The 11,418-nt window shown below is 39.3% G+C and overlaps 1 protein-coding gene across 1 annotated transcript; it reads left to right on the top strand.

The window, feature by feature from the left end:
- The first annotated feature begins 562 nt into the window (after positions 1–562).
- LOC124171225 (speckle-type POZ protein-like) lies at positions 563–1,651 on the top strand. The gene has a single exon (XM_046550368.1). The coding sequence runs from the start codon at positions 563–565 to the stop codon at positions 1,649–1,651; it is 1,089 nt and encodes a 362-aa protein (XP_046406324.1).
- Positions 1,652–11,418: the final 9,767 nt, after the last annotated feature.

The raw sequence follows: 11,418 nt of genomic DNA, 5'->3' as shown, positions 1-11,418 counted from the left end.
CGTATTCGCCGGCTGGTGGCGTTATTGATAGTTAATCAGTTATTATTAGTTAGTTGAACTGCATTATATAGCATCAACACCTTCTCCAGAGATGAAATTCCGGTAGTCTTGACTGGGATTCAAACCCGAGTCTCTTTAATCCACGCCAGGTTCTACCATTCGAAACACCTTGGAATCTTCTCCTTTAGCGTTTTTTTTTCTTAACGGTAAATTGATATTTTAATAAGTTTTATATTAATTTGAGCATAATATCATCACATTTAGCCTTAAAATTCATATTAATATGTACGTTGCTTTATTTTGGAGTGGCCTGTATGAACAAATGAATTTATTTTTTCATAAATTCCAGGCTTCTACAGTGTAGCTCGAGGGGTCGAACGATTTCCGGGTCTAGCGCGTACGGAGGTTTTTATCTCCCCTCCCGAAAGAATTTGATGACAAGGGACTTCGATAGGAGGTCTCATCCATTCGTTTCATTTCTCGCGGTCGCCCGCCCACAGTGAGACGCGCGTGCCTCCCTCAGCCGCCGCCTGTCCCACTCGCCAGACTCACAACGGCTAACATGGCCGCCTGCGCACTGCCAGTCCCACCTCTCCGCTCCGACAGCGACGCCTCCTGCCCGGCGTCTGTCTATCGCTTCAACTACGTGTGGACAGTTCACAACTTCAGATTTTGCGGGACCATCATGGGAGATTACGTCCTTTCCCCTCACTTCTCACCCGAAGAAGACCAGCAGATGCAGTGGCGCATGAAGCTCTGCCCAAACGGCTTCACCGAATCGAATAAGGGTTATCTCTCCGTGTACGCGATACTGGCCGAATACAATGGGCCAGAAGTCTTCGCGAGAGTGAAATTTTCCCTCCTGAACAACAGGAGAGAGGAGGTGAACACAATGGACGATAAGCAAACGCGTACCTTCATTCGGGGGAAATCCTATTGTGTCGAAAAGTTTATCCGCCGGGATATTGTCTTATCTCAGTTTAGCAACATACTACATGGGGATAAGCTGGTTTTGTGGTGTGAGATGATTGTAATATATTGCCAAAACAGTTTTACGCATCTTGAGATTCGGTCTGAACCGCCCGAAAAACAGCTTGTGCACGACCTCCGACAGCTGTTCGATACTAAGAAGTTTTGTGATGTTACATTGGTGGTGGGTGACCAGGAGATCATGGCCCACCAAGCAATCTTGGGAGGACGAAGCCCAGTCCTTTGTGCAATGCTCCAGATAGGCTGGAAAAAGGGAGAGAAAAAGCGTATTCATATCAACGGCATGCGCGCCAACATACTGGAGAAGGTATGCCGATTCATGTACACAGGGCAAATTCAGGGTGTGGAATCCTTCGACTCGGAGATTCTCGAGGCTGCCGACCGTTTTTGCTTGCCGGCATTGAAGCAAATATGTGAGGAATCGCTCAGGGCCAAGATAACGCTCCAGAACGCCACGAAATACCTGATCCTTGCAACAAAATTTCGATTGCCAGATTTGAAATCGCATGCCATGCACTTCATCCGAGAGAACGTGACGGAAGTGAAGAAGACGGCTGGTTGGCGGACGCTGTCCCGCCTACACCCCTCACTCCTCATCGAAATTCTATGGCAGCCAGCATCAACATCCAAGTCGTCTCCTGCTCTAGAAACGACGATTTAAACAACAGTATTAAGGTGAGACAATTGTCGTTAGTTCATGAGAGTTTACGATTTTTTATTGCATCCTAAAAGTATTTCCTCGTACTTAAAATTTTAAAATATTAACTATATTCGTTGATTGATCTGCATTTTTTCATAAACTTCAACTTTATTTAAAAACATTCGATTTTGAAAGTCTCCTCTCAAATATTTCATTATATATACGTTTACCACATGCTAATTGGATTTTTTACTATAACTAACGAAGTATAGATGTTAGCAATAAAATAAATAAAGCGCGCCAAAAACTCCCTCATCCCCCAAGCCACTGCCGACGAAGCCTCTATGACGTCATAGGTGCCGAAACATTTCACGAAGCCATTGTTGTGATTGTTTGTAATAGATGCCAGCAGTTGTGAGAGCTTCGTTTGTGAGACGTGTTGATTATTTTCTATTTAAAGCAAAATATCCGACGATAGAGGCTTGGAAGACCTCATATTTTATATTATTTATAATAGTTATATCTGAGCAAGGGCATAAAATATAAAACTGGAGCAGTTAATCCAAAAATTTTATAATACCTAAATAACATCGTTGTAGAAGTCTGAGCCACGGCCTTTGGAAGGAGGATACGTTAATTGTTATTGATGCTATTGACGGCATCTCATTCATTTAAGTATCTAATTAGAACAATTTTGATGTTTTCTAATGTCCGCTATGTTTTTGTGTACAATAACTTCATCCATTTATTCGTAGGTACCGGAAAATTCGTCGCTTAGGACTGCCTGTGCTTATATTATAAGGTGAATTCCAGTCAATGCAACTTTTGCTCGCTGATTGGAGATTTCTAGGAACATCTTTTGTGCCAAAATAGTGTTATTTTCAACGTGACAACTCCCGTTAAGCTACTGCTAATAATCACAGTGCCAGTGGTTATAATGCACAAAGTGTGACAAGGTTGAAAGATATCGGTCAAAAGTTGTAATTATCAGTATTCCATCGTGATTGAATTGTAAAAAAGGCTATTACGCTATCGATAAATGTCTAACATTAATGTAAAAAATTTCAGTGGCGTGTTCACCTCCGTTGTTCACCGTAGATATGACATTTCACGATCAAGCTACAGGAACTGTATCAAGAACAGAGCTGTAAGTGAAGTTTGTTTTCCTATTATATCAACGCATAGTAGTGAGAAAAGTCACCTGTGTCTCTTGCGTGGGCTAATTTAAGGCTTTAAATCAATAATAACAAATATTTTTTTTCATCATAAAGAGCTCGGTTATTGTAAGTCGTACGTGATGAATATAAGAATGGTAGTGACTTCCAGTTTTTGATAATTGTATTTGCCTATTTCCCATTATATTTTTATGGCATGTGCTAGTATATCGTTTATGGATTTTCCTATATTATTGAAATAGGTTGTGGCTTGTGCGTGTGTTGGCAGCGGAACCGATTCGCGATCTCACATGTGAATTGTGTGCAGACTGTTTTGCTGTGAATTCGTATTCGTGAAACTGAAATGGTGAAACTCTCTAACACTATCATGAAATAAAAGTTTCTTTTAGCAATAAATGCATTTCTCGTGTTTTTAACTGTCCATTGCTTTTCATAAATAACTGCTTAAAAGTTATTGTTCATAATTAAAGAAAGTGACTTTCTTGTGCTCTCTGAATTGGCATTAGCTTTCCAAACTCCTCTTCTCACTTAAAAAGAACGCAGAGCAAACAGATTATTTGTTTTTCACCGGAGTTAGTGTTTTTGTCTGTGATTAAGGCTCTCCAGCTAAGTATTCGTGATGAATTTTCAGCAGGAAGAGAATCGAACCACCGTAAGACGAATAGGACTACCTTCTCCGCTAATACGGCGTTGCCAAATTCAGCAGCGCGGCTCGTAAGCTTACGATCGTTATCCTCCAGGATAACAAGTTTCTTTTGCGTCTCGATTTTCCCCCGACGCATAGCAATAATTTGTCATAACAAATTCCATGAGGGTCGTGGTATCAATTTCTGGTGTCTTAAAAAAAGGCTGGTGTCCTAACACTCCCTGCCACACGCCTTTTAGGCGGCTTGCGGGGTAGTATGTAGATGTAGACGATTTTCAGGTGTACTATTTGAACAAGCGGCAACGTTACTATCCATTTTTTATGATAACTGAAACATACGAAGTGAAATACTTGTACTTCATCATCCCAATGTCGCATTTTTAATATCCCAAATAATAATCGTGGCACAATAGCAATAGGAAAACTTACCAACAATAACAGCACATACACAAGTGACGTTGAGCGGCTAAATCCTCCCGCAAAACAATGTGTACAGCATGCGCTCAGTGTATTTCCCGACTCCCGACGACAGTTAAGGCACATATGACGTCACGCTTTGCTTCGGCAGAGCTTGGGTTTCTTAGCGCAGTGGTCGGCTCAGAGAAATTTTTCTCTATTTTAAAGTCAATTTTTTTATTTGTTTAGATGATGAATGGAGAAACTTTAGACGTTTTTGCGAGCTAATATATCCATTTTACCTGTTCAAATAGTTTTTACTTATAGCAATCGACGACCCATATAAGTTCCCCATTAATTAATGACCTCACTCGCTACACTGTCGGTCGACTCAGAGAATGTTTTATTTTTTCAATTGTTCTAACCTTGTACGGGTTTGCTGTAGCAATAACTAACCGTTGGCAAGTTTTGCCTTTTCATGAAGGTGCACGTATATATTGTTATCATGCTTAATATTTTATGGCTGGTTGGTGCATACATGTCGCGGTGCATGTTGGCGATTGTCCTCTGCCAAACACCCTGGAGGTGGCGCGCAGGGTATTATATAGATGTAGATTGCGTGCTTTTATTTTTCCATTGTTCCATTGGGGAGCGTGCTTGTGGTGCTGTCTTTTGCACGCTGCATGCTGGTGATTGCTCACCCCCTACCAAACACATTAAGATGTGGCTCGCAAGGAGTTATGTAGATGCAGATCCCTCCGCAAGTAGAAGATTAAATAAAATAGTGTAGGTTGAAAACTCTCACTATGCCAAACACCTTTGCGGAACCTCTTGACCAGAATTACGGATACACATGGACAAGCTAAAAAATGGAGTGGGGGAAGAAAAGTTTCATTCTTTCCTCCTCCCCTCACAAAATTTCGGCGTTGCCAATTCTCTGGAGGTGATCGGCGTGAATTTGATCACTTTTCGTAAAAAATCCTTATTTCTCATCGTACAACCTCAATCAAAACACGGATTTAATCAAGCGAGGATTATGAATGGTGTATATTTTTACCTCTAAGTATTGGAATTAATAAAGTAAAAAAAATTACTATGACAAGTCATATTGGTAGGGGTAAGCTCATGCTGTGACGGCCGTCTCCTGAGGACCCGGATTATCTCTGGGAGTCCGAGGAAGGGTTCGGGAAAGGGTAGCGATCGAGCATTGCTTGGGTCCAATACTTGGCTGGATCTGTAAAACTACCACTAACCGAAGGAATTTCGAAGCAAATTAATGGCGTGGTCTTGGTTAGTGGCATTTTATGCTGTTAATGCTGCATTAGTGTGACTTAAGGCCGCTTTATTAGGGGCACATCATTGCGCAATCTTACGTATGCACGAAGGCGCAGTCAAAATTGCGTCATGTAAAGCGATGAACTGCTAGGACGCACGAGAGAATGCACTCTTACGAGATGGAAAAATAGCTCCTACTATAATTGCACGCTCGGATTCTCGCGATTTCAACAAATGCTTTCAATGCTAACGTGCGCAGTGATTTACCCTTTGAGTGTAAACGGCCTTTGTATGTGTATTCGAAAAGACAATGTACCAATTATCACCGCGTCTGTCATATTCACGCAGTAATTAGGTCATTGGCTCAAATGCAGGCGATAACTTCAAGGTTAATTAGAGTCCGGAGATATTTAAAAAATCAAATTCGGCGGATGTTGTATTTCTCGAAGTTTGAAGGCCAACTTATAGCTTAACAATGTGTTTACAAACAATAATTAAAATTAATCTATGTGTGATTTTCATTGTTTATGTCAAGTTTTATTCTTAATCAATAATATTACAAACTGATCAATAATCGCTGCTCTCAAGAATCAAATCAAATATCCTCCTGGAATACAAAGATGCAAATGGCGCAAAGTAGTTATTCGTGCTTTTGACCGTGTTCCATCAGTTTTAAAAACCTGATAAAATTAAGATTATACTTTGATGTAGGGATAACAACATTTATTTTTTCGGCGGGTCTATTGCTTCCTAAAAAATTTGATTTAATTTTAAATTTTCAAACTTATGATGAAGATCACAAACGGTTATTTCCACACTTTTTAATTCAACACTCAACAACTGACCATGGTCTCAGCACATTGTGTCATTTTTCAAGGTGATACAAGCAACACTCCCTCAGTATTTATACGCAAGCCAAGGTAGGAGGTGGGGGCATATGGAATTGGTGTGAGGGAAATGGGAGGGTGAAACAGTTTGTTGAACAAATGAATGAAGGCCGATTACTGAAAACAAAAACAAGTTGAGCGTGAGTGAAGGTCAGGAGTTTGACGTCATGGGGATGCTTAACTTTAACAAAGGTGAGTCAGTACAAAATAAAACATCATTACAAAGTACATCCGGGCTATTGGTAATTTCGAATTTTCCCATAAAATCTAATTTAGGCCTTTTGTCATTAAAATGTAAAGTATCTGTGTCAAAATTGCTAAAATGGTTATTCGGGAAAAATTGTTTAGCAAAACAAGATTTTCTATCGTTATATGTATAAATTCTTCTGTGTTCCTTCACTCTGTCTTTGAACCTTTTACCTGTCTAGCCAACATAACACATAACCCAGTCCCCACACTTAAATTTATGCACTCCACTTTTGTTCATTCGATCATATTTGTCCTTAGAAGTGAAATGAATCTTGTCAAGCGTCAATGGGTTATAAAATGAAATATTGCAATTACTTTGAGGGAAGACATTCTGGAGTTTATACGAAATGTTTCTAATGAAAGGAAGTTTGACCCAGCGGGTAATTTTTGTCGGGACCATACTCAGAGATGTCAGTAACTTTGTGGTTCTTTTGGACCGATAGCGTTTAAGCATCTTGTCTAAGCATAGGGTATTGAAGCCATTTCTTACTGCTATGGTTTTTATAATTCTGAGTTCTTTATCGAAGTTGTGGACAGTCATAGCCAGTTCATTAACCAGTGGATCATACACCTCAATGCAGGTAGCTAATGCGTATGGTGATGAGATGAATCTACCGGATAATGACATCATTAAACGTTCCTTTTCTATATATAGATATATCATGTTTACCAAATTTAATTTAAACGTTTAAATATAAGAAATCGATTTTTTCCCCACCACATTCAATCGTAAATTTAATCTTGCCGCGGATGGAATTTAAAACATTGTTAAAATTATCTTATTGGCGTGATGAGCCCGTCCATAAACATAAAATGTAGTCCACATATCTAAACCAATAGACAACATTGGTCAAAAGGGGGTTACCAGAGCTGAAAGGCTTATACTCCAGATTTTCCATGCATATTTCAGCAAGAATCGGGGAGAGATGCGATCCCATAGCACGGCCAAAGTTTTGTAAGAAAAAACAGCCATCATAAATAAAGAAGTTCTGTAAGAGAAACATGTTTAGAAGTTCCTCAATCTCTCTAAGTGTCTCCGGGTCACATTTTGCGTCTTTTAATAAGTCTAGGGTCAAGTTAGAGGCTTTAGCAGCCGGAACGGAAGTGAACAGATTAGTGACGTCGAAAAAAATAAGTTTAGCGACTTAAGTTTTTTTAGCTTAAAAATCACTGCCATTGTTTTTTCCCCGATTTCTATTATCCTTCATTTACTGTACTTAGTCTGTACTTCGTCAAGGGTACCTTGAGTCATTTGGGCGTCTAACTCCATCCTAGTTAAGATAGCCGCGTCGCGACGTCGTCAGCGTCGTCTATTTTCTTGTAAACGCTACAGGTAAACGGTAACGTAAAGCTAAAGGTGGAATAGTATTTAATCAATCAATTTTAAAGGAATATATTTTTACATAAACACAGACCGGCTCTCGTAGAAGTATCGGGAAAGTAACGAATAACAGATTCCGAAAATGTTACGGATTCAGCGAGGCAATTTTTGTAGCGACACAAAAATCGCCCATTGTTTCGGGAACTTCTGCCTATTTCTTAAGGTATGGCCATAAGATGCGTTTTGTTATGAAATCACTGAGAAATTTCAGAGGATCAGGGTTTTGTCTTAAATTCAGCCTCCGCGATAAATATTGCAGCAAAAACTTTTTTTCTGAGTGAATGATTTTTTCTCAGTTTCAACATTATTTTATCGATATAAAGTCGAGTAACTACGTCAGGAGGCATTTTCTAATGAATGGCGGAAGGAGCTTGTAAATAAGGATGAAAAAAACATGAAATTTATAGAACTTATGGTTAGCGAATGTCCTAATGAATACGCGAAGAACTCTTAGAAGAAAGAAATCTTAGTAAGAAACAGACGAGTCGATGAAAATGTTGAAAAAAAATAACACACCTGATGAATACCTGATAGAATGGTCAGATGTATAGCCAAAAACCATGGTTTTCCATCGTATCCAAAGAAGACTAAATGAACTTCAATGAAATGTGCATTTACCTCGGCTGAAAATCGTGAAGAACGTGTGATAAATGTGTGTATCATACATGGGTTATCTAATAAATATCCTTAATTGCACGAGCAGAAATCTTAGTAAGAAACAGACGAGTCGATGAAAATGTTGAAAAAAAATAACACACCTGATGAATACCTGATAGAATGGTCAGATGTATAGCCAAAAACCATGGTTTTCCATCGTATCCAAAGAAAACTAAATGAACTTCAATGAAATGTGCATTTACCTCGGCTGAAAATCCTCCACTGTCTTCACCATATACTATTTGAGAATCGGTGTCTTGAAGCAAAACTCAAAAACAGTGAATGCTGAGCGTTAAAACTCATACAGTTACAATAACCTTACCATGTCGCGGCTAATCCAACTCCCGAGGCGCGGAGACGAACCCTGTCGTGCGATCGAAAAATCATTGTAATTTCCGGCATCGCAAATTTATTTCAAAGTTAACTGCATTAACAACTTAAGAAATCTTCAAATAATTTTCTCACATAACTTAATTCGCGTGACTTTGCCGAAAACCCATTTGAAACTCTACTTGAATGTAAATCTTTGTCGAAAAAGTGTTTGCCATTTTGTAACTGCACGGTAAGAATTTATCGATGATATTCTTTAATATTACGGAAATTTAAAGAAAAAACACCATGACAGCAGAGTATGTGGTTTTTTATTCCGCAAGAATCAACCTATAACTTCACCATCTACTTACTTTGGGAGAGTTGCAGAGAAATTTGAAGGCGGGCGTTTTTATGGAAATTTGCTCACGTTTGAGCCTCTGTATCACAGTAACGGGTATGACCTATGAAAAATGAAGTACATATCCATAAAATTCAATCATTTCTGAGTATAATGGCGAAGTTGTAATTTTGTAACTCAAAAAAAGCCACTTTGTAATTTTGTCCGTCTTTTTCCGCTATCCGCCCACTGATCGCCGCGCCGACGCGATAGGAGCCCGCCGACGCCTCCAGGGTAGGGGTAGGGATGAAAGGGTGGGATAGGTAAAAACCTTCGCCGCTATGAGAGCGACCAGGGCCCACTACTGGCGAAACCATACTTAAATGTGTCAACGATTATGGAAGATTTTGCTATAAATAAGTAAAATCCAAAGATCAAATCGTTCGATACTACTCTCGTACAATGCGCAAGTTAATAAAACGACCCAATATTTACGATGAGATCTTGTGAAGAGAGGGGCCAAAACTCATCTCCGGAAACATTGAATGCGGCAGATATGTTTATCCTGTCAGAATTAAGACTGAGCACTGAAAGCCTTTTGCTTGATTCTTTCGGCAAATTAAACAGCTTCCTTTGGTTGATCTCATAGTCCTCGTACCTCCCAAAATCCAAGCACCTTCGCGAATTTAATTTAGATGTATTTTTAATACTGCATGTGTATTTAGTATGTTGAATTTACTGGCGCTGAGGATGCGGTGTTTCGAAGTACATGCAACTTAAAGGGATTCTAAAATCGTTTAGATTGCCCTCTTGACATCAGGATGATTTGAAGGAATAATAACATCGCAAACGTATTCCTCACTTTCTTCCTTAAAGAGCTGGCTGGATCTTTTTAATGTTTTATTCCTTATTGCTCCACCAAAGATTGAATCCTTTTCAGGGTATCGCTAATAATTAAACTTTCCTATTGTTAGTAAACGGAAGACCACCTTTTCTGCACGTAAGAATTCTACTCCAGTAATGCTACATTCTCTCTTTCAATTTTTCATGGGTATTCGAACCATATTCTATGCAAATATGCGAATATATTCCAGATGGTTTTAATAGAAACGAAATGACAATAGGAATTTTCCAGGTAATACTAAAAGCTTTCGACAAAGTCTGGAATGACGGCCATCTAGATAAAATGGAGAAATTCCAAATGCCTGGATGGAATTTAAAATGGACGCACTCATACTTAAGAGACAGAAATTTTAGCGTTAAATGGCGACGTATCCATACAATTAAATCATTTTGAGTATATTTGCGAAGTTTCAAGTTTATAACTCAAAAAAGCCACTTTGTAATTTTGTCCGGCTTTTTCCGATTTCCGCCCACTGTGCGCCGCCTCCATCCGTTTCCCTTCCCTTTCCACTCCCCTCCCCGGGTGCGCGGGCGTCTCACGTACTGGGTCCCGGCAGCGGTGTGTTGTATCCTTCAAAGAATATCTTGGGTTCTCAATCTTGAACAGAGTAGTACATTTAGAATGTTTTAGTCCCTCAGTACAGGCTCTCATGATCTGGCTTTACGTCGTTTCATTGCTCGCTGGGGAAGGATTCTGTGATTTACTTTGATAATAGCACAAATTTTGTGGGGCATTCAAAGCTCTCACACACTCAATGCTGAAAAAATTAATAAAACATACCGCCACGCGGTACTAATCTTTTGTAATCAAATAAAATGTTATGTATTTCTTACTCGCGTACAATCATAATTAGTCAGAGTGACTTCTTCATCGACCTGAGTAAGAATCATATATATATGCGGTGACATATAAGTATAGGAGGTAGTCATATTGGATTTTGGCATGGTAGTCGATCTATTTACAGGCAAGGATAAAGTGAGCAGACTGGCTCGGGTAAAAACTAAAAAGGTGGTTCTACTGCCAGTACATCGGCTTCATCCCCTTGAGTTGTACTTGGAAACATCGCATCACTAGATCTTGCCGGACAACATGAGCCCTTCACCGAGAACATTGGAAACAGATGATGATATTGGGAACTTTTAAGAAGATAATGAAGATGCCACTGAGAGAAGCACAAATGCAGATCGTCAAGAATAAAATGGAAATGGCGTTAAGAGCAACGAGATTGAAGATCTTTCCGTAACCCGGAGTGGAAGTTGGATTCGGCGGCCTCGTGACCTATAGGGAGTTCCTTCTTTTCCACATTGGGCTTTTTCAATTCGATTTGAGGAACTGAATCAGTCATATTTACTTAGTTCGTTTTGAACTTATTTCAAATTATATATCAATCACACAAATGACATGTTTTCTTTGGATAATCAACCTGAATAAGAAAGCTTTTGCAGAAGTAGGATGATGTTGAACGATGCTTAGCATAGTTATATTGGCGGAATACTTTTTTTGGTTTTGTATTTCAGGTTTTCTTCGTGCTATAGTTGCCGTTGTTCAAAATGGAAATTGCTGACATCG

This window comes from Ischnura elegans, chromosome X, assembly GCF_921293095.1.
Source record: "Ischnura elegans chromosome X, ioIscEleg1.1, whole genome shotgun sequence".
Classification (NCBI taxonomy): Eukaryota; Metazoa; Arthropoda; class Insecta; order Odonata; family Coenagrionidae; genus Ischnura; species Ischnura elegans.
This window is presented reverse-complemented; position numbering and strand designations above follow the sequence as displayed.